This window comes from Meriones unguiculatus, chromosome 21, assembly GCF_030254825.1.
Source record: "Meriones unguiculatus strain TT.TT164.6M chromosome 21, Bangor_MerUng_6.1, whole genome shotgun sequence".
NCBI lineage: Eukaryota > Metazoa > Chordata > Mammalia > Rodentia > Muridae > Meriones > Meriones unguiculatus.
The window spans coordinates 29,063,258-29,085,830 of NC_083368.1; the positions used below are offsets into that span (position 1 = coordinate 29,063,258).

Genomic DNA, 22,573 nt, shown 5'->3' on the forward strand with positions numbered 1-22,573 from the left:
TCTGAAAGCCTCTGCCTTTCAGACTATCAAAGCAGATGCTGAGCCTGATGGGCAACTGTTGGGCAGAGTGAATGGAATTTTAGGTAAGAAGTGGGAAATAGTAAGAGCTGGAGAGGACAGAAACTCCACAAGGAGAGCAACAGAACAAGAAAATTTGAACACAGGGGTCTTCCCAGAGACTCATACTCCAACCAAGGACTATTCATGGAGATAACCCAGAACCCCTGCACAGATGTAGCCCAGGGCAGTTCAGAGTCCAATTGGGTTACACAGTAATGTGAAGAGGGACTGCCTCTGACATAATCTGATTGGCCTGCTCTTTGATCACCTCCCTCTGGGGGGGGGGAGCAGCCTTACCAGGCCATAGTAGAGGACAATGCAGCCACTTTTGATGTGAACTGACAGACTAAGATCAGAAAGGAGAGGAGAACCTCCCCTATTAGTGGACTTGGGGAGTGGCATGCAAGCAGAGGGAGGAGGGAGGGTGGGATTGGGAGGGGAGGAGAGAGGGGCTTATGGGGGGATGCAGAATGAATAAAGTGTAATTGATGAAAAAAAAAAGAATTTGCGTCGTAACAGAGCCAATGAAGTAAATCCCAGCTGGAGATGAACAATGTGTTTCCTGGAGCAGTCCACCAGTTTGGCAGACCCTCATTCCTTCTTGAGGGGGCTGATAAAGTGTGTTCCGGGCTGGGCTTCTAAACAGGCTCTACACGGTGATGCTCTGTCTTATCAGCTTACAATTTTCCTTGGATAACAGTAAGCAATTTCTCATTTCCTTCCTCCTTTGATGTATGATCTCTCAAATATTCATAAATGTTTTCCTTGCTTTTTTTTCTGTTGTTGTGAATGTGGGATATTTATAAATACTTCAGTCCTTCCATCACACCCGTTATTATAATTCTGGGTTCCTGTCAAATGCGTGACAGATGGAGCCTCCTAGAGCACGGCTCTCAGAGTGGAATAAGGAGGTAAAAGCATCTCAGCGAAGGCCTTGGAATATGCAGATGAAGGCAGTGATGGCACCGTGTGCTTGGACTTGACCTTGCATTACTTCTCTCGTTCTGAACTCCAGTTTAGGTTTTTCTGTACATTCTGCTCAAGGAAAATAAAAACTGTAGCCCTTTGGGGGCTGCTATTTATTGAAAAAAAAAAAAAGAAAAAAGAAAATACTGCCTCTGTGCAATAGTATTCAGAGTCTTAGCTTCTTAACTTCTTAATATAATCCAGTGTCTCAACTTCCTTTGAACATATCAAACCATTCATAGCATAATGCAGAATCCTATTGCTTGAATACTGTCCTAGATCTTTGCACATTTGTCCCAAGATATTCTGAGGAACAAACTCCCAATAGGGTAAATCATTAACAAAGCATTTCCCCAAAGTAAGCCAAGGTCAAAATTAAACAATTATTTATTCTAGGATGTTTCAGTTCATTATTTAGAATTAGATGCTGACTTTAAAATCTTCCTGTGGGCCAATCTTAGTATCATTATTACTAGGGAAACTGTGCAAGATGTAAACTAATAATTACAAAGCTACAAACAAGGATTCTTAATTCAACTTCAAATCATATTATAAGAGTGAAAAATCGAATAGATCTTTATAATGGGTTAATGCAGGAAAGATTAATGAAAGAATAAAAAAAATGTTGAATTACGTGGCCATGTCTTCTTCCAGACTGCTGTTGCTGATGATCTGTGTACTGCTGACTTCACCTAGACAACCAGAAAACAGAGCTGGCCCATTTATGCCTCTTTGGTCTCCAACAAAAATAAGCATAGAAAAAAGAAACCAAACTCATTTCACTTGAAAATTTACACAAAAAAAGGATTCAAGTGACTCAGCTAAACTCAATTCAGGTCTAACTCAAGCTTTATCGACACTCGTTCAAACACTGCCCTGCTAGCCATGCATAACTACACATAGCCTGCACCCAGCGATTACTCACTTTCAAGAAGAATCTCACAGTGACAGATAAATTTTACCAGTGTGACCAGACACTTGGGCACATATTTAAACACTAACACTGCATATCTCTACTCCTATTGTTACTTCAGAATTATCAAGAAGAATAAAACATCCAATATCGGGAAGTGCTAACAGTCTGAACCAAAGACGTGAGAAAGCCCGAAATATTAACCATCCACACATAAACACAGATAACCACTGTGCAACATTTCCGTGTATGTGCTATCAAACTTTCTTTTACATATGTATGTATTCATATACAAAACATTAATATGTTTATATCAATTAAAATTTGCATCCATTTTGGTTGTTTCCAATGTCATACTGTTACAAGCAATGCAGCCTGGGCACATCGCTCAGTGAGGGTGTAATTACCCGGCAGACACTATACCCTGGGTTTGATCCAGCACCACACAAACAGACAATTAACACTGCATAAGCATATACGACCATGTATATGAACATATTATAAATATTGTATGGGGAAAAATTATCATAATCAAGACTGTTGGGTCAGTGAAAGGTGCATCTCAAATTTTATAGTCGTTGCAAAGATATTAGATTATACATTATAGAGGGGAGAGAAAGGAAGAAAAATGATGACTTGCAATGTGAGCAATATGGACATGTGTGAAGAGCGTGAGCTTCTAATTCCATTGACCTTTCCCCATATCCCATGCAGGATTTAACTCCCCTTCAACATGTACTGCCCAGGCCTATCTTATGCTAATCCACTGCCAGTTCTTTAATTTCCTGGATGTCATTTAGACTTCTGTATGCCCTGCCAATATCAGCACAACACATTCAAAACCCCAGCAGCCTTTACATCGGTCTACTTGTAGACTGAACTTAGTTGACATGGAGATGCGAATTCAGAGACTTACAGAAAACTTCTGGTGGTGAAGCCTTGACATCTCCCCCCACACACACACATAAATAGTGTGGAAGGGCTAGAGAGTTCCCTGTCTCAGTAATCAGAGCCTGAGGGAAAGGCTGAACAGATTTTTTACCCAGCTAAAGAGACATGGGAGTAGAGCATCAGGAAATCAGACCTCACAGTAAAGCTATGCTGAGACCAAGCAGGGCATCAGAAGAGCTAACGCTAATGCGGAGACAACAGCAGCAGCAATAAAGGATGGACCCAGTTAAGTCTTTACACAGCTGTGTGGTTATTGTGTAAGAACCTGGGCCTTCCTGAGCAGTTAATAAACAAGGAAGCTCTGTAGTCTAGGACACAACAGTCAGAAAATGGACATAGTTCTAACTCAGGAAAAACATTAACAAAAAGAAGTGGGCCCAAGACCCATGAACAAAGCAGCAAGGGTTCCTATGGTCCAATTATCCAAGTTAATTTGGATATTTCCATGCATATTTCTGGGGTAAGGATTCATAGTGTTTATCTTAGACTTAAGAGTTCAAATATAAGGCTGGAGAGATGATGGCTCAGTGGCTAAGAGCACTGGCTGCTCTTCTAGAGGTCCTGAGCTCAATTCCCAGCAGGCACATGGTGGCTCACAACCATCTATAATGGAATCTGATGCCCTTTTCTGTCTTGCAGGCACATTTGCAAATAGAGCACTCATAAACATACATAAATAGATAAATCTTAAATAAATTTTTAAAAGGGAGTTCAAATATCAGGCAAGGAATGTCGCTCAGTGGGAGAGCATTTGCCTACTATCTGTGAGGCCATAAGTTCAGTTGTGAGCACTCAAAAACAAGTTCAAATGATGCCATGGGCTTGTTTTCTAATATCAAATGTAAAAAGTCCAGGGATGAAAAGGTGGCTCAGCAGTCAGGAATGAAAACTCTTCTTGCAGAGAAACCAATGTCAGTTCCCAGAACCCACCTTGTGTGGCTCACAGCCTCCTCCAGGGGATCCAATGGCCTCTTCTGTACACAATAGATAACCTCAACAAATATCCACCTGAATGCCCCCCCCACATACTTGAATTAATTAAAAAAAATGAAGGGTCCTTGTAAGCTAAGTGTATCACTGAATTATCAAGAGTCTTCATATATAGGCACTGAGAACATTGTTTATGTTTTTTAACTTTTTGGGATTATAGTATAATTACATCATTTTCTTTTCCTTTCCTCCCTCTAAACCCTCCCACATACTACTTGCTCTCTTTCAAATTCAAGGCCTGTGTTTTCATTAATTGTGTCACACACACAGTCTTCTAAATATATAACTATATATATGTATATATAAATATATAACCAACACATTTACCAAGTACAAGTTGAACTGTAAGTCCTCCAATCATTTACTCATCCGATAGTCATGCAGAGAGCTCGAAGCTAGCAACCTGCCTCTCCCAAGCCAAGCATGTTTGTGTTAGATAGAGACAAAGTATTTCAGCGGCTCACTCATTTCTTCATCCTTCCAGGGTGCTGTTTGGCATATTTTTTTATTAGCCAGTTTCTTGCTTCCAACCTTACTGAAAAAAATTAAATTCTAACAGTCCCCTAACTACTCAGTGTTGGACTTTTTGTGCTTTCAGTTTCCTGCAGTGAATCATGAAACTGTATCATCTGACTACATCATAACAAGCATCAGGAGGACACAGTAACATGTTAGAGAAAATAGGAACAGACACTGAAATAGCTTTTAACACAGTATATTGTTGTATTTGTTTTTTTAATGACTGTCATTAATCTTTTATCATGCCTAAATTTATAAATTGAACTTTCTCATTGTCTGCATATATAAAAAATACATTGTACATGTCTGCAAGGTTCAGTATTCTCTGTGTTTTCAGGCATCCACAGGAGCCTTTAGAAATCTCCCAGGAGGTTTTCCTAATGCAGAAAACATGCATGGATTCCCAGCTCCTCACCCATGCCTGAGATTCTGACACTAAAGCACTGTTTCCACCTGTCACTTAGCTAAGCTGTCCTTGTTATTACCTTGAGTAAGCATTTCCCCTTCATCTTTGGATCTTGCCCATCATAGAGGACCTCTCTAAATCTCTCCACTCTCTTTCAAACATCACTTCCTACTTTCTTAGTTCCATAAGAACAAAAGCATTACATTTCCCATCCTAAAACTAACATTCTCTCTCTCACTTCCTGTACTCTCTCCCTCTCCCTCATAAACAACTGTCTCAGGGCTGGTTTCTCCACTCCTGGATCCACTTTCAGACAGGCCAACGCATGACAATATCCAAAACTACCCAGATGTCTCCCTTCCTCTTTCTCAACTGAGAGTAACCATGTCCTTCCAGTTTCTTAAGCTAAAAGTGTTAGTCACCCTAAACTCCTCACTTACACTCTTAGCCAAGGAGGTCACGCCAGACTCACTCACACTCATAGCCACGGACTCTTAAAGCCATCGCAGCTCGCTAATCACAGTCTTGGTTAGATTCCTGTACTTCCTCCTGAAGCTTTCAAAGACTTGTCTGACTTCATAGAGTGCCCTCCTTTTCTACATATCTCTGCCAGCACTTCTCTTGGGTGTTCTAATGCCCATAATCATTATCTTCTCACTCATTTCAAACATGAGCTGGAGCTCCACCCCCTCCCACCTTTCATAGCACAAAACACAATCGTGCACATTTAGCAAAAGCCCCACAAATGGTACATTAAGCGACTGTTATTAGCCAAACTCCAATAAATTTGGTACCACAAGTAATCCTTACTTTGATTTGTAATGTTGGGTGGAATACTGGTTTCTGTGTTTATAAAACTGTCTGTCATGTGTCCAAACACCAGCATCAAGAGGGGAAGTGACGTTCCGTGGATGACAGCAGCCAGAGTCCCCAGGACCATGCACAGCTTGTCCAGCCAATCCGCATAGCGGAACTAGGAGAGAGCAGAGCATGCGCAGTGAGTGCACGCGCCATGGATGGTGCCGCAAAAGAGAGTTCAAATTCAAGCACATTTTAGACTATCACCGCTGCTGTGGAGCACAAAGCTGTCCCCTCCCGTTGATGAATTTTGGCAATAGTCTCACCGCAGGCTGGACCAATTCTTTTAAAATTTATTTTTATTTTTACGTGTGTGTGTGTGTGTGTGTGTGTGTGTGTGTGTGTGAATGCGAGTGCCAACAATGGGCAGAAGAGAGCATACGATCCCATGGAGGTGGAGTTATACAGGTGGCAGAGAGCTGTCTATGTGGGTGCTGGGAACTGAAACGCCAGGGCTCTTGACGGCTGAGCCATTTCTCCAGCTGCGGTGTACTAAGTCTTCATATTGAATTCAGTGTGTCTTCTCGTCTGTGCTAGCTGATGAGAATGTTTAAAGTTTCATAAGAGATGATAGTAAAAATAATAATAATAATATTTTGTAAAGATAGAAATCAATTCCCATTCTGTGATGGCTAATATTGACATACAGTTTGACTAGAATTGGAATTACTGAGGAGTGTTTCCAGATTTAACTGGCACATCTGATTGCTGAATCCAAGTAATGAATAATCCACCAAGACCTAAACTAATGTGGGTACCTACATAGGATTTTGAATTAAAGCTGCCAGGAGTTCAGAGCCTTGAAAGAGAGCATGTTATCTTGCATGTTGGTGTACCACCGTAATCCCAACACATAGGAGGCAGGGGATAGACGGGTCAGGAGTATCAGGCCAATCTGTTGTACATACAGAGCAAGACCCTGTCTCAAACAACAACAAAAGACAGCATAGAACACGGCAAGTTTCCTCTACCAAGCTGGCAATGCCCGTCAAGAAGAAAAATAGAGGTAAAAGATCACTGGCAGCATAACTAACCTGGAAAAGACTGAAATCTAAACCAGGAAGAGGAAGCAGCTGAGGCTCCATACATGGTAAGCTGTGAATGGTTGGCATTCCTCTGAAAAGAAGCTAACGCCAACCAATTCACTTTTCCTCCACATCCCCGTTCTTCCTAAGAAAGCCACTCAGAATATCTCTTTTCAGACAGAAGTATTTTAAACAACGAGTAAATCCCAAACTCACCATCCCAAATATGCCAACAGCAGGTTTCTTTTCTTTCTTCTCCTTTTTACTGAGGAACACAACGAAGGGATTAAACAAAGCTTCAAAAATGCCATGAAAGTTATAAAAATAATAACAAGCAGGACAAATATGTCTACACAGCACCCATTAAAGCAGTCTGATTATCATTTATGAAGTGTAAATACACATGTCCACATATTTTAGACATTTAAATATTATTATCACTGGGTATCACACTTCTAATTTTAACCCTACACTTGTGTGTACGTGTGTTCCTGTATGTGGGGGGGGGGAGGCACATACATGAAACAGTGCAGGTATGGAGGCCAGCGGAATCCTCGGGCATCATTGCTTGCCTCTACCCTGTTAGGGACCAGCTCTCTCGTTGTTCAGCCATAGATTTGCCAGGCTGGCTGGCCCACACGCCTTTAGGTATTTTCCTGTTTGGACTCCATGTTTCTCCCACAGACTGCTGGTATGATGGATGTATGTTATCGTGTCTGGCTTTACGTGGGTTCTGGAAACAAAAACCCAGGTCCTCAGGCTCATGCAACAATTGCTTTTACCACAGAGCTACTGTCCTCACCCAGGTGCCGGGCTTTGTATATGAATGTTTTCTCGTGCACTACATATTCCCTATCTTTTAGGGTGAATATCCACATCTACACATCTTTTGGAAGTGAAATTTTAGACATTAAGAACATAGCTTTCTACTTCTTTCCTTTTTTTTTAAATTAGTCTAAATTAGGGTGTTACAGCTGGGCATGGCAAAGCATAGTTATAATTCGAGTACTACGATGGCTGAGACAGCAAAGTTACACGTTAGAGGAAAACCTGAGCTACGAGTGATACTCTATTGAAAAAAAAAGAAAGAAAGAAAATAAATTATATTCCAGAATTAACCTCCACAATTGCCTTCTTGATAAGTCTAGGTGTAGTTTAATTACTGCTTATATATGCATGTTTGTATGTGTGTGTGTGTATTTACTGGCACTCTGGACAGTATTTGGTTTTCTTGTTTGTTTGTTCCTTTGTTTTGATTTCCTTTTCTTTACATCCCATTCGCAGCTTCCCCTCCCCCCATCCCATCCTTCTACCCTCCCTTTCTCTTCAGAGAAGGGGAGGCTTCCCATATCAGCCCACCTTGGCATATCAAGTTGCAGTAGACTAGGGCATCTGTTTCTATTGAGGCTAGACAAGGCAGCCCAGGTAGGGGAAAGGGACCCAAAGGCAGGCAACAGAGTCAGAGACAGCCTCTGTTCCTGCTGTTAGGGGAACCCACATGAAGACCGAGCTGCACAACTGTTACATATGTGCAGAGGGCCTAGGTCCATGCCACACATGCTCTCCGGTTGGCAGTTCAGTCTCTATGAGCCGCTGTGGGCCCAGGTGAGTTGGTTCTGTAAGTTTTCTTGTGGTGTCCTTGACCTCTCTGGCTCCTTCCTCCCATTCTTTCATAGGTAGACAGTATTTGTAATCACTCTCTTTACTACAGGGAGAGCATCGATCAGATGCTGAACATAAAAAGTACCCTAACTTGAAAAGTAATTAAGTTACTCTGTGAGCAGGTCTAATTCTGCAAGGATGTCTCTGTTCATAAGTAGACTGTAATGGAAACAAATGCAACTTTAAGAAGCTGTGGCTTTAAAAGGAAAAAAAAAGAAAAAGAAAAAAGAGGCTCTGTAAATTGTCAAAAGCTGCCCTTACACATAAAAAGGTGAACTCTTGTTCAAAGTTGCAAATCAAACAGCTCTGCCTCATAACCCCGCATTTGTCACATGTAACTGCCAGTGTGGGTGGGAAGCGAACTGTACCAAACCAGCCTTATGACTCACTAGTTTAGAAAGAACATCTATCTGACAGACTTTTAAGTTTAAAAGTATATGTATTTTTTTCATGCACTAAATGAAGTCAGAAGACAGTTTTAAAGAAAAAAAAAATCCAGTTTGTAGTAACACACCACAGAAAACAAACACACAACCTCAGGGTGGGTCCCGTGTTCGTGGTCGAGGTCACGGCTTCAGCATCCTTGGAGCTAGGATGCAGGAAGAGAGGCAGGAACAAACCTTTTCAACTCTGTGCCCTTTCCCTACTTTTTCTTTCTCTGACGCTGACACTGCTTGGGAGAAGTAGCATTCCAGGCATAATAACACATACTGCGTTAAGGACTCTGAAGAAGGCACACTGCTGGCCTTTGACAGACAAACCCCATGCAGAAGAGCTATTTTAACTTGTCCCAGGTCCTGCTGCAGGACCAGCAAACTGTGAGGCAGATGACGCAGGCTTCTGAGACACCCTGAAGAAATGCTTTCAGCCAGGGGGTGGGGGGTAGCTCCATGGCACAGCACTGGCCTAGCACTGGCCTATCGATAGAGAACACTTGTATAGCGTGCACAAGGCCCTAGGTTCAATGCCTAGAACTGAAGGGGGAAAGGGTACTATCTGTAATGAATATCCAGAAAACTTCTATAATGCGTTTGACTGTCAATTTGTCTTTTTAAGCACTGTGCTCTGAGCTGATGAGTGTTTTTGTGTTCTCTACTGGGAGTGAGAACTGGTGACGTCCTGTATTCTCTCTTCCAGAACTAGAGCTTAAAAAGCACTTAGGAGCTCATCCAGACAACCATCCTAGAGCTGATTCTAAGAACCACAAAAAAAAATAAATGAATAACAAAATCAGTGCTTAATAAGAGCCATTAAACAAAAAGTAAAAGGAGTTTCTCTACTCTGAAGTCATAGCAGAACCAAAAATAAAATGGAGGTATGCATATAATCTTCACCTTTCTTTTTATACACAATATACTGAGGAGTGGTGGGGCATACCTGTAATTCCAGTTCTTAAGAAAAAGCAGGTGGGATGACCTACAAGGCCAGGCCAGCCTGGGCTACACAGTGAGTTGATGGACAGCCTCCACCTTACTACACAGCTCAAGGACAAATCCCTGTGTACACGCAGACGCACATGCGTGCTTGTGTCAGCACAGTCTGTTAAGCTACTGTGCAGAGCAATTATCTTCTAAAACGTTCCACGTGTTGGACATACGTATTTCCAGCTGAACACAAATAGGATATGAATACTGAATATAAAAATATGGAAGGAGAGAAGAAGAGAATGTCATCTTCTTCATAGTTTATACTAGATATAAAAACTACTGTGGCGAGGATACCCAGTGTTTTCCCGAACTCGATTTCTTTACTTTTTAATGTTGACGGGGGTAAATTTAAAACTACAAATGTGTCTCGCAATACATTTCTCTTAGGTCGCACCAGGCTAGAAGCCTGGCTGGGTTCAGATAAAACTTTTCCTGCAGCCAGAGTCTCCTCAAATCCCAACGTGCTGACTAATTTCATAGCCTGTGCCACCCCGCATGGAGCTACATCTGATCATCTGGGGAAGGCGCTGAGAGCAAAAGAGCAAACTCTCTGCCCGGGAAGAGACATTCTCCTCTCCGAATGACTCCAGACCCTTTGATTGTCCTCGCCTGACGGATAGATGCCGGTGACGTGCTTTCCAGGGTGATAGCTGCAGAGTTCTGTAAAGATGGTCCCCTTGCTTTGCTTTACCTCTTCCTGTTTCCCTCCTCTCAGAAAGTGAGTGCTTCATTAGCACTCACTTCCCAACTCTACATCACGTACAGCATTTACTTTCTTTGAAATTCAAACTGCCCCAACGCTAGCCAGTAGAAAGCCTTCCAGCTTGCTCCTATGTCTGGTTTATGGGTTTGATTTTTTTTTTTAAGCATTTTATTTATTGTGCAAGGATGCACGCACAGGGTTGGAGGGAGGCTTGTGTGCCAAGGCAATTGTCTGTGGAGGTCAGGGTCAACTTTCAACTTGCAGTTGGTTTCAGGTTCTACCATATGGGTTCTGGAAACAGAATACAAAGCCAGGCCTGTCCGGAGGCATTTTTAGACCATCTTGCTAGGGTCCTCCTTTGTCTTCCGACCACTCCATCAAATCCTGCCTCCCTGCTTGTTAGTACCAGATACTGCAGGCTCACTTTGTATTTTTTTCTGTTCTAGATCTGGCTGAAAGTAGCTATTCTGGAGAGTCACTTTCTTCAACAGAAAGCACCAAGAGCTCATTTCCAAGGTCCTTTTTAGTGGACTGAAAGTGAACAACTAAAGAGACTTGAGTTCACATTGAAGTTTCTATTCTAATTTTACCTTTTTTAAAATTATTTTTTGGTTTTTGGAGACAGGGTTTCTCCGTGTAGCCTTGGGTGTTCTGAACTCGCTTTGTAGTCCAGGCTGGCCTCCGAACTCATAGAGATCAGACTGCCTCTGCCTCCCTGAGTGCTGGAATTACAGGCATGCACCACAGCAGATGACTTCTAACTGAACATTTTTAAACATAAAATTTATTTTTACTTTGTGTTTTCCCCTCTTACACTGAAAACTTGGTTCCTAATAATATTAATATATCTACTAAATCCTACTATCTTAGTTTACAGTTGTCTATAAACAATGAATCTAATGAGTTAAATTTTTAATTTCCTGTCACAGGCAATCCACTATAATAAAAATATACCGAAAATATTTTTTCTCTTAGAAATTACATTTTAAGTTTTCCTTACTTAAGTATAGATAACCAACCTAAAACGATCTGTTTTGTTTATTTTATTTTATTTTATTTTATTTTATTTTATTTCGAGGCAGGGTTTCTCTGTGTAGCCGTGACTGCCCTGGACATGCTTTGCAGATCAAGCTAGCCTCGAACTCACAGAGATCTGCCTGCCTCTGGCACTCCGAGTACTGGGATTACAGGTGTGCACCACGGTGGCCAGCTATGACCTGAATGCAGTTGTTCAGTTTCACCTGTCATGCCACATTCTGTGTTTGTGAAGTTGTTTATCAGAAGATCATGGACCACAGCTGAGAGCCCAGGCAGCATAGCTCAGGTGCGTGAGAGATCAGCAGTGTTCCTAAAGCTGAGGTCATAAAACTAAACGCTTGTGAGCAATGGCCGGTCTAGAGCTGAACAGGAGCCTCTTTCTGTCACACACATCTGAAGGACTGCTCCAAGCAGAGGAGTTCCTTCCAAGGGCTGGTTTACAGTTCTGAAGGTTGAAATACCAACCAGTAATCCTTCAGTGCGCTGCTGGAGGCTACAACCTAATTGCTCAAACGTACAAGGCGCGTCAAGTATGAAAGCGAAACGATCTAGCTACCTCTTTTTGCCCATCTTCGAGTTCTTGTCTGCTCTTCCGTTAAGGCCCTCTTCAAGGTCCATCTCCACCTGGGGAAAAAACACAGTTCAGCTAAACACATGGCCGCGGGGCCAAGAGCCTAGGCAGACCTCACTGCCCTGCAGAGCCCAGTGGTGAGGAGGGGCCTGATGCTCCCGGGGCTGGGGCCGGATGGTTAACTCAGCCCCGGCATCCCGGGGAGCTCCGGGGTCACCCACGTGGACCCGGTGCTCGGCTCTGGATGCGGCCGTCCCGCCCTGCTCGGTCCCCTCCGCCCCAGCGCGCTCCTCCACCCGCCCGCGGCTGGGGACCGGGCGGCAGGGTCCTTCCGCCGCGCGGGTCTGTCACCAAAAACACCGGCTTGGGGATGCTGCTCCCCGAGCGGCTTGGGGCTGCGTCGACTCGGTCGTCACGGCCTTCCGAGGCCCCTGCAACCCCGACCAGACTCAGGCACCCGGAGCACCCGACCCTTCCTGGGAACTGCCCTCGCGCGTCTCTACCTCCGGCTTCCCAAGAAGTGGAATTCGGAAGAGGCGCCTCGGAGTGTGATGGAGCCTGGGAGGATGCGAGCAGCGGCCTCAGCCTCTTAGAGCTTCAAGAGCCGCTGCGGGAAAGAGCCAGGAGCTTCCTCCGGGCCCGGGGAGTGAAATAGAAGGCGGACACCGCCCCGCCGCCCCGCAGGCCAATCAGCCCGGTGGGCGGAATTGGGCAGGCCCGCTGGAGGGGTTGCGAAACCCGAGGCGCCTCCAAGCATCCCAGGGTTTTAGTGGAAGGCGCTGGAATCCTCAGTGAGACTTTTGCATAGACACGTCCCTACGCGTTCAGGTAAGGTCTCCTTACCAACAGTTGATGACTGTGTAGCGCACGGTTGGATCCCTGCGGAGTCGTGTTTGAGAGGACACTTTCCCCGATGTAGCTAATGGAATCTAATTAATAAAGCGACCGGGGACCTTGCGTAATCTGTTTGTGTTTCTGAGGCTGGTAGAGATTTCTCTGCGAATAGTCTTTCTTCAGTATGTCTGGCGTCTTCCTATGGTATATCCAGTTCGGTGTTTAGGCTTGGATGATAGTCCTATACCTTGTCAGGGTAGAAATGGTTATTTTTAAGTACAACGTGATTTTCAACTTTTAGCTCTGGAGTCAACGTGTGTTTTTCCCGGGGCGTCCCGGGGCATCTCAGGGTCCTACGTTTTCTGGGATGCTGACTGACGCGTGTGTTTGGGTGTAACAGGACTTCCTCCATCTGGTGGTGCCCGACTGACCCCTAATGCTGGCAACCCGGTGGCAGTCAAGTGTCAACCCGAGACTTCCTCGTCTCATGCCAGCGAAGCACTAGCTGCCTGGGCAGAGACCCCTGTTCCTTATACCAAGCCCCCTCTGTCCTCACAGATACCAAGAAGTAGCCACGGTGTCTGCCTGCGAGATGAGCTGGGGCCACCTTCCTGAACAAGGTGGAGGTTTCACTGGGTCTGTTACCATTAGCATTGGGAGTAAAAATACACCAAAGAGGAGATCTGTGCCTTACCTGCTCCTCAGGGGCTTCAGGGTGGGCAGGGAGCAGTTTGCTCTTCTCGCTGGCCAGGATCCATCCTTCCTCTGTGTATTTAGTGTGGTTATGTCCTATCCGACGACAAGCCCTCTTACCGCCGCAGGCTCTGCCGTTTTCACCCTGTAGCTCCCTTTTAAGCCCAGCTCCCCCTCACCCCGACACGTGTGCCGTTGGCACTCACTCCCTGCGAGGAGCTAGCTCCTCGCGGAGAACTGCTAAAAGGAAGGCTTTAGGATACTTTTACTTTTTGTCACCAACGATGAGGACAGGGGCAAGGCTTCCATCCTTCCTCCCCAGGGGCTTGGAAAGTCTTTCAGTTTGGGCACAACTGAGATTTGTAGCCGAGGACAAAGAAAAGAAATTCGGGGGCAGCCGAATTAAGAAGCAAGGTTGGATTTATTAAAAAGAACAACAAGGGTGCATCCAGAGAGTACAAGTAAATCCCACTGACACAGACGTGGGCTCCTCAAAGGAGCCCTGGACTTGGGTTCCTTTGCATACGTACATATATACATATATTCATATATATATTCTTTCCTATGCGATTCCAAAATCGAAGTTGTAACCGAGGTTTATGAGATACCGTTTAGATTTGGAAATGACAGGGGAGTGCTAGAACCACAAGGTCGTAAGTACATCATTTTCTCCTCAGCACCGTTTCTCTGCTCTCATTGATAAAATGTCTTTGGAAAACATAGATTGTCAGGAGTATCTGAAGTTTCTGGTGTTCCTGAGGGGAGGGGGGGAAGACCAGACCCCTGGAATAAAGGGTCCCTTTCCTCCAATGCCTTTCTTTTGGTCACTGTGATTTCCCTATCTTCCTGGTCTGCCTTACTTTAGTTTGTGATGTTTTCAGTACTTTTCTTTGAGCTTAGGCCTGGCCCTGCTCTAAGTTATACCGTATTGAGTAACAAACAGTGGGTTTTTTGTTTGTTTGTTTTGGGGTTTTTTTTGTTTTGTTTTTTCAAGCAGCCTCTGGCCGCTCATCAGGATGGAAGGTAGTTCTGTTTCTTGGTGGACATGCTATCTTCTCATCTGTTTGCTGTGACCCATGAGCTCCGGACTAATAACTTATCCCTAGAAGTAGAAACTCGTCCAAGTAAACAGCACTATGGGGACATAAGGGCACATTAAAATCTTATAAAGAAAGCCAGGCCCAGTATAGGAGAGTGCAGCTCCTTCACCTGGTTCCTGAAAAAAGGAACACCAGACACAATGCTGGCAGCAGCCCAGTCACCTGACACCTGGTGTTGGTGACAGCGGACCAACAGGCAGAGAACTCAAAACTGTCCCAGAAGCTTCTTCAGCTTGGCCCCTGCTGTTCAGGTCTGCCAGCCTCCATCCATCTACCTGGAACTGCCTGCCATCTGTCCACCCATTCGTTGACTTGCACCCAGACCTGCCCGCCACCCTCTCCAGCCTCCACGAGATGCTTCCGTACTTCAAGCCTGACTGGTTATCTTACTCTCCCAGAGACTCTCAAATCCCCGCATTCTGCTTCTCCAGCCCCTTTGAAAATCTTTGAACTCTGCTGTAGCTTCTTTGTAGCCTTTTTGTAGCCCCCTGTAGCCTTCTGTCACCAACATGATACATGTCTATGTCACCTAGACGTAGAGAGCTGTGTTTGCCATGTAAAGAGTGATTCTCTGTGTTAATATGAGCAGTTAAGACTGGAATAAAAATAACCTGTGTTTTGTTCAGCCTGCTGTCAAGGAGCATAGGACTCCTTGGCGATTTCTTGCCAATGAATCTGCTGTACCAAGTTTATGGTTATTCAAATTTGGCATCGCAGAAGACATATTCATCTCTAGTTCTGACATAGCATGCTCACAACTTATTCCTAGCATTTAATATTTTTTTATTGACTACTATTTTCAAACTTGCTGAAAGTGAATCCGGTCTTCTCAACTCAGAATCACAGAGCGGTGTCGCTTCCCCTCGGATTCTCACCCTTTTTATAAGCACCAGGTGGTAACTGTACCATATATTCCGCATCCCCTGACCGACACACGCTGCCTCCTCATTTGTGGCCCTTTCCAATATGCCCAACCCATGGCTGTCACTGCTGAGGATAGCTCTGAATGCAGCCCAGCACAAAACTGTAAACATACTTAAAACATAATAAGATTTTTTTTCCTTCTTTTTTAGTATACTTTTTCCCAGCACGAACGTTGTAGCTAGCAAAGCTGGGTCTCCATAGCAAAAATCTGAATGTGTCCAGAACCAGAAAACTTCATTATTAGTTGGTAGGTAAAGATATTTCTTCTCTCTGTACTTAACGCATATCAACAAATGACTTTCTTTCTCTCCTTTACTCTAAACCTTCCTTTGCCTTTATTTATTTTTCTTGGTCATATAATCAAAGTATCATTTCTTTATAGATTATGAATTAACCTTTCCGTTAGGCCACTAATCTTTCTCAGTTTTCTAATCAGCTGTACTTGTGTACTGGGATGGCTCTTTACTTACAGCCTCAAGTCCATGTGGTCTAGCTGGGGCAAGTGTATAAGCCTTCATCTTCATCGCGAGCATTTTTCACCTGAGTCATGCCTCTGCCTTCACCCACCACACCTGTAGTATATGAAGTTTTGTTATATGGGTGCTGTTCCACCCTTGTGAGTGACCCTAAACGCTACAGGTGTGTTGGATAGTTTTATGTCAACTTGACAGACACTAGAGTCGGAGAGGGAGAAAATGTCTCCTCAAGATGGGGCTGTTGGCAAGTCTGTAGGGCATTTTCTTAATTTGTGATTGATGTGGGAGGGCCCAGCCAATCGTGTGTGGTGCCATCCCTGGGCTGGTGGTCCTGGGTTTTATAAGAAAGCAGTCAGAGCAAGCCAGTATTTCTCCATGGCCTCTGCCTCATCCTCTTTGAGTTTCTGTCCTGACTTCTTTCAATGATAAATGGCGATGTGGAAGGTTAAGCCAAATAAATCCTTCCCTCCCCAGGTTTCTTTTGGTCATGTTATTTCATTAACCCTAACTAAGACCTCTATCATTCTATTATATATATATATTATAAAATATGTTATATATTAAATTATATTTACATTATATATTAATTTTATATGTTATAACACATAATATATATAGTATTCCCTCTATGTGTTATATAGAATGTTTCTTGGACCACTGACATTAAAATATAATAAATATACAGTATGGTGGATTTAAAACAGTGGAAATTCCTAGCCTCTGCTACTTCCACACTAGTCTTTGGCTGTCCCAGATCCTTGTCTTACATTCTTGCCCATTTCTAGAGCAGTGCCTTCTCTTTGAGCTTCACTGACTTTTAGTGAAATCCGGCTGGCCCTGTTCCACATTGCCATCAAATGGCTGTCTCTGCTTTAAGAAGTCTTCCCCGCAGAATGCGCCTTCCTGCCGCTCGCCTTTATCAATTTGTTTCCCCAGCTTGGCTGCAGTCTTCCAACACTAAAAAATGTAGCTCCGCTCCACTCCATCCTGTTCAGACTTTTGGGAATAATAATAATTAAACACTAGTCATATATGAGAAGCTGGCCCAAGTGCTTAGAAGGGATCAGTCCTCTTCATCTTCATTGTGTTCTTTGACCATCCAAGCACACACCCATCTCAGGCCAGCGACCCTTCAGCATGAAATTCTTCTTCCCATCAATCAGTTGTACAGTACGGATGATTCCTCCATTTTCTTTTTTCAGGCCTCCCCTCAAATGCAATGCTACTTTCTCCTTAGCACCTGCAATGTCTTGCATACAGCATGCACTCACAAATATGCATTAGGTGAATGAGCGAAAGCAATGAGTATGTTCACTTGACCAAATGTAGCCTAGGGATAAAGCTATATGCAGGCTCTTGCCGTAAGAAAACATTTGCTCTCTTCTTTTGTATATGTCTTAAAATTTTTGAAATAGTTCAGGTTACACTTTTTGGGTTGTGGGTGCATAGAGTGCGCCACTGACCTGCAGATCGCCAATCTAGCTGGAATGGCTGGCCATTGAGCTCTGGAGATCTCTGTTTCTGCCTTGGCTGGTCTTAACAGGCATGGGCAGCATGCTAGCTCTCTAAAAACATGAGCAGAGGGAATACAAACTCAGTCCCTCGAGCTTGTGCCACAAAAGCTTTACCAACTGTGCCAGCTCCCTGGCCCCGCTCTGAGTATTTATTACCAACAAATTTAGAGAACAAAAGCCTTTCCCTCAGCTTTTTGCTTTAGTTCTTCAGGGGGTTCTTCTTGTGACCCTTTTGTTGTAAATCTGTATCTCTCTCCCCTTATCTCTAAAATGCCTCATTCTCCCATTCACTTCTCAATCTTTGTTCCCTTTGAGTTTGGACTCAATTTGTTGAGTCCAAATTCAACACATTCTGAAGATCTGTGTACAGTGAGAGAGAATTAAAAAAAAAAAAGTATTGATGAACTTCCTGGACTGATCCAGAAAAGACTACAACCTGATCCCACTGCAAGGAGAAACACAAATGCTCTCCTTGTGGGAGTGATAGCATCTGTTGGGTAGCCAGGGCAAAATAAAGGGCCCTTCAGTGACAGTGGCTTCCCAGGCACTTGACACACCAATATCAGCACGTTGGCTTTCTGAGACCAGTGCCATGACCTGAGGTAGTAATATCCTGGCAGACAGGAAATTAAAAATCAAACAAACGAACAAAATCAGCCCTAAAAAAGGAGGCCGATTTCAAATGCCATGGTATAAAAGCTCCACATTGCTTATGACTCACGTGCTGACCTTCCATTCATCAGGAATATGCCTGAAGTAGCCTTTCAGCCCTAGTGAAGATACGCAATATGCTTGAACCTTACCGCAAGCTAAAGATTAAGCCAAGGACAAGGACTTTAAACGGTCCACAAAGGCTCCTGATAATAAAAACCATTAAATCTTCATTCCTGGCCCAAAGCTAACAAAAACTAAAGATACACAAATAACAAAGCGGGCTGTTAGTTAATCTTTCCTGGCCACACAACCAAAAGGTAAACCACGGACAATAAATTGTCTTAATTCCTTCCTGAGTTACACACAATGGCCAAACAGGACAACTCTTAGCCAATTACAAGGCTAAACCAAAGAGTAATAAAGTTACATATGTTGCCCTTTGTTGGCCAGAAAGGCGGGAGATGCTTTCACACCCAGGGCCCATATTGTCCTGAGAGGAGGGCACTAAAACATGCATGGAATGAAATGCCTAGGCAGCAGATTCTGTCTCTTTTTTTTCCTTAATTTCTACTTGAACTCTTATAAAAGGAATAACTCTCTTCTCCATCTCTTCATCACTCTGGTCCCCAAAGCTGTCAAAGTCTCAAGCCTGTTTGTCCTGTTGTTTCCTCTAATTCCAAAAATTTGGGTTTTAAGCTCCTTTGTCAATGAGACCAAGAACCTGGGAAGAGGATTTTGTGCATCCCAGAGACCTTAATTAAGGTCAGGTCTCAAAACCAGACAAACAGCTGAGGTACCTTTTTTAACATATCAAAGGGGACCTGGCTGTCAGGTATTTCCAGCATCCCTCAGTCCCTGTCTGTTCCAGGGTATGGCTGGCATACCACACCTACCCTAAACTACAACCCAGGGGCCGGGCTGCCCGTCTCTTCATAATTCAACCACTATGGTTACTTAACCTTTTGATCTACCGTTTACTCTCTTGGCTCAGACTGCCCCTCTTGTTCGGCTGCACCTCTCCCCTTTCACTTTCCTCCTTTCCTCACATTGTCCAGCTCCGGACATGTTCACTTTGAAATCTCTCAGATGTCCCTGCCTCTGACTCTGCTCTCCCTTTTCTCCACTTTAAGCCTTCTCCTCCACCACACCTAGGAGTGATTGTCCTCCCTCTTTGGCTTCCTTCTTTCATTCATCTCAAGCTAAAACCCAGGACCATGTCCTTCCTTTTTATTTCTTTTTCATTCAGCTAAATGTTTTAATGAAGTATCCTCCCATTTATAAGTAACTGATTATAATGTGTGAAGGACATACAGAACGATGACCTCAACTCTTATAGAAAACATAGGATAAGCCTTTGAAGTCTTTTGTTTTGTTTTGTTTTGTTTTGTTTTGTTGTTTTTAACCAAGTTCTAATTTGGTCACTTCCTAGAAGCTTTTGAGTAGCACTGCAGAAGCCATGAGTTGTGTGAAATAGTAACTAGGTAATAATATATTAACTTAATTGAAAATGAATCTGTTGATCTACTCCAGGCATTATCTGTAGTGTAAAGGCATTGGCAAGTTTATGTCAGAGGCATGCCCTAAAGTCAAGATTCTCTTGTATGGCTGTTGGCTGCCCTGTCAAAGTAGTGAGAGACCAAAAGATAAGCAGTGATCGATCGTTAACACTATGTAGAGTAGGCCTGGAATAGCAGTAAGTTCCCTGAGGGGAGGGCTACCTCCCTGCGGTCTTTCCCTACCCACTAGAGATACAGTTGCTAGGAAACTGGACCCTCCCCCTAGGGAGGGACACCTGGTCATTAATGGTCTGGGAACCTTCCTATCAATTCAAAATGTAGTACCTTGACCAATAGATGCTTGCCAGGCAGGAATTGTCCCTGCCTTGGGCATGCTGGGAGGGACCAGAATCTATAAATCACCCCACTAACCTGGGCGCGGCGCTCTCAGCTCAGCTGTGGGGCTGTGTAGGCCCGAGCTGCAGCTTGTAATTTACACTAAAAAAGACCCTCATGTGTTTTGCAACGGAGTCGATTCCTGGAGATCTTTTGGGGGCTCGCAAACTGGGTATAACAGTAGCAAGCCATCCACTGTGACCCTGAGATAATATTTTCTGGCATGTTTTTAGAGTGTGGGTCTCTTTGATGGGTGGCCCTCAACATTTCCTAAAAGAAACAGTGAAGTGTCTTCTCTGATTCTTGCCTGTTATAAAGGTCACAGGTTTATAAGCTGTCAGTCTGTAGCATGCCGCCTTTGGTAACTCCCACATTCCCCCTCCTTTGAGGGAAGAATTCCATTCTTTTCCAGGAGCTGAGTCCCAGGCGCTGGGCCATTCCTCTGCCTTCGTCCTGCTTTTAGTGCTCAGTGCTGCCCGGGGCCACTCACCCTCCAGGCGGTCCACACTGCCTCTGTTGTCACAATGTGGAGGAACGCAGTTGTCTCAGTGCCTCTGTTCCTTCATCTTCCCACCACCCTTCAGAATATGGTTCTCATTATATGTGGGGGGGGGGGTGTGTGTGTGTGTTCCCATGAGTGTAGGTATGTGTGGATATGGAGGCTCAACATTACCTTCTTCAATCACTCTTCACTCTGTTGAGACAGGCTATCTTGCTAAACCCAGAGCTCTAGGGAAGCCTTGTTGCTGCCTCCAGGGTACCGGCATTATTATTATTATTATTATTATTATTGCTATTCCTACCTGATTTTACATGGGTCATGGAGAGCTGAACTCTGCTCTCCAAGCTTGGGTGGCAAGCACTTTATCCAGCAAGCCATGTATTTCCTCAGCTAACAAAATTTGGCTCTCATTGAAGAAAAAAAAAAAAAAAAAGGAAGGAAAGAAAGAAGGAAGGAAGTGCCGGAGCCAGCCAGCAGAGTTGAACGGTTCTTGAGTTGGGAGTGAGGATTAAAATTAATAAAATAAACACACAGCACACAGGAAACTTTTTAAAGGTCCAGACTCAGCCACAGCAAAAGGCAGGCTGCTACAGCAAGCAGCAAGTATCAAGTCTCTGCCTCCTCCTCTGCCTCCTTCTGACCTCTTTAATTTTGAGGAGTTACTTTTAGCCAGTAAAACATCTCAGAATAATTGGTTAATTTCCACGAGGAGCCTGAGGAAGAGGTGTGACCCTCACAAACTATCCCACCTGCTGTCACAAACAAAAGGAGATGGACTTGCAAGTTCTACTCTGCCATTAGTAAAGGCCTGCTAAAAGCCATCTCTCCACCGAGATTTAAATATCAAAGCAGGCCACTGGAGTCATGGCTCCCGACAAGGAAGGAAGGAAGGAAGGAAGGAAGGAAGGAAGGAAGGAAGGAAGGAAGGAAGGAAGGAAGGAAGGAAGGAAGACAATCCAGAAGGAAGCTGAGAAGAGCTTCTCAGAGTTGCTGGATTTAGGTTTGGTCATTCAACAATGAGTACCGTGTTTCACTGAGACTGAATGAAGTCACTCAGTTGTGAAATGGCAAGTGATTTTGTGATGGCCTTGTAACTGGGTGTCTCAATCCTGACTGTTTACTTACTTACATTGTTTTTGTTAATAATCCAATGATCTGTTTACCTGAGTATTTTGATTCAAAAGCAAATAACGAGCTCATTTGTGTGTGTGCTTAGTCAATACATTTCGGAGATTACTTCTAAGGGGAAATTCATTTTTTTATCCAATAAGTATATGATTGGACCAATCCTATTTACTCATTCTCTTTATGGCCACATCTTTTGACTTTAGACATCAGCACTAAAGAATTTCTAGCATGAAAAAGGCTTTCAGCGTGACAAAGTTCAAAAAAGCATTATTTCCTGTTTGATTTTTTTAATTGGCTTAGTGATTCATAGAGTTTGAACTTAACTAACATCAAATGTGCTCTCTCTCTTGAAAATAAGGTCAAATCAGTTTGTGCCTGCATTCGCTCAGTGATATTTTTAAAAGGTGTTGCTTTTTAAAATCTGCTTAAAATATACTTTGGTAAGTAAGAGACAATGTTCAGATAGGTCATAATCAGACACATCTGATTTTTACAATTGTGATAAGTCAGGGAACATTTCATTTTAAATTTGTATTGGGAATTCATCCATCCATTCAACAACACTAGACTTCATGTGTTGCTCTAGAGTGCCCGGTATATAAGATTGAGCAAACCGAAACCTCTGTTTGGGTATATTCAATGTCACGGCTAGGCAGGCAGGCAGAAACTTAGTGAGGGATTCAGCGTGTTCAAAGGTGCAGCGTGAACTCTATTGTCAAATGTGAGGGAGAAGGCTGGCGGCAGCAGATAGGGAGAGATTCCAGTTT

At 43.7% G+C, this 22,573-nt stretch overlaps 1 protein-coding gene and 1 long non-coding RNA gene across 9 annotated transcripts in view; one reads left to right on the top strand and one right to left on the bottom strand.

The window, feature by feature from the left end:
- Window positions 1-12,728, bottom strand: part of LOC110555238 (ATP-dependent translocase ABCB1) — a 65,633-nt gene extending 52,905 nt beyond the window's left edge. The window contains exons 1-5 of the mRNA XM_060373881.1: window positions 12,593-12,728; window positions 12,075-12,142; window positions 6,905-6,953; window positions 5,616-5,778; window positions 1,661-1,718 (exon numbers count right to left, since the gene is read on the bottom strand). Coding sequence (XP_060229864.1) covers window positions 1,661-1,718; window positions 5,616-5,778; window positions 6,905-6,953; window positions 12,075-12,136 — 332 coding nt within the window. The 5' untranslated portion in view covers window positions 12,137-12,142; window positions 12,593-12,728. The remainder of the gene's footprint in view (window positions 1-1,660; window positions 1,719-5,615; window positions 5,779-6,904; window positions 6,954-12,074; window positions 12,143-12,592) is intronic.
- A 50-nt stretch (window positions 12,729-12,778) lies between these two features.
- Window positions 12,779-22,573, top strand: part of LOC110564860 (uncharacterized) — a 44,103-nt gene continuing 34,308 nt past the window's right edge. For 7 of the 8 annotated variants that reach the window (XR_009588179.1, XR_009588175.1, XR_009588176.1 and 4 more), the window contains exon 1: window positions 12,792-12,917. This is a non-coding gene — a long non-coding RNA (uncharacterized LOC110564860). Of the gene's footprint in view, window positions 12,918-22,573 lie in introns of all 8 variants that reach the window. The other variant, XR_002477354.2, reaches the window with a different exon arrangement.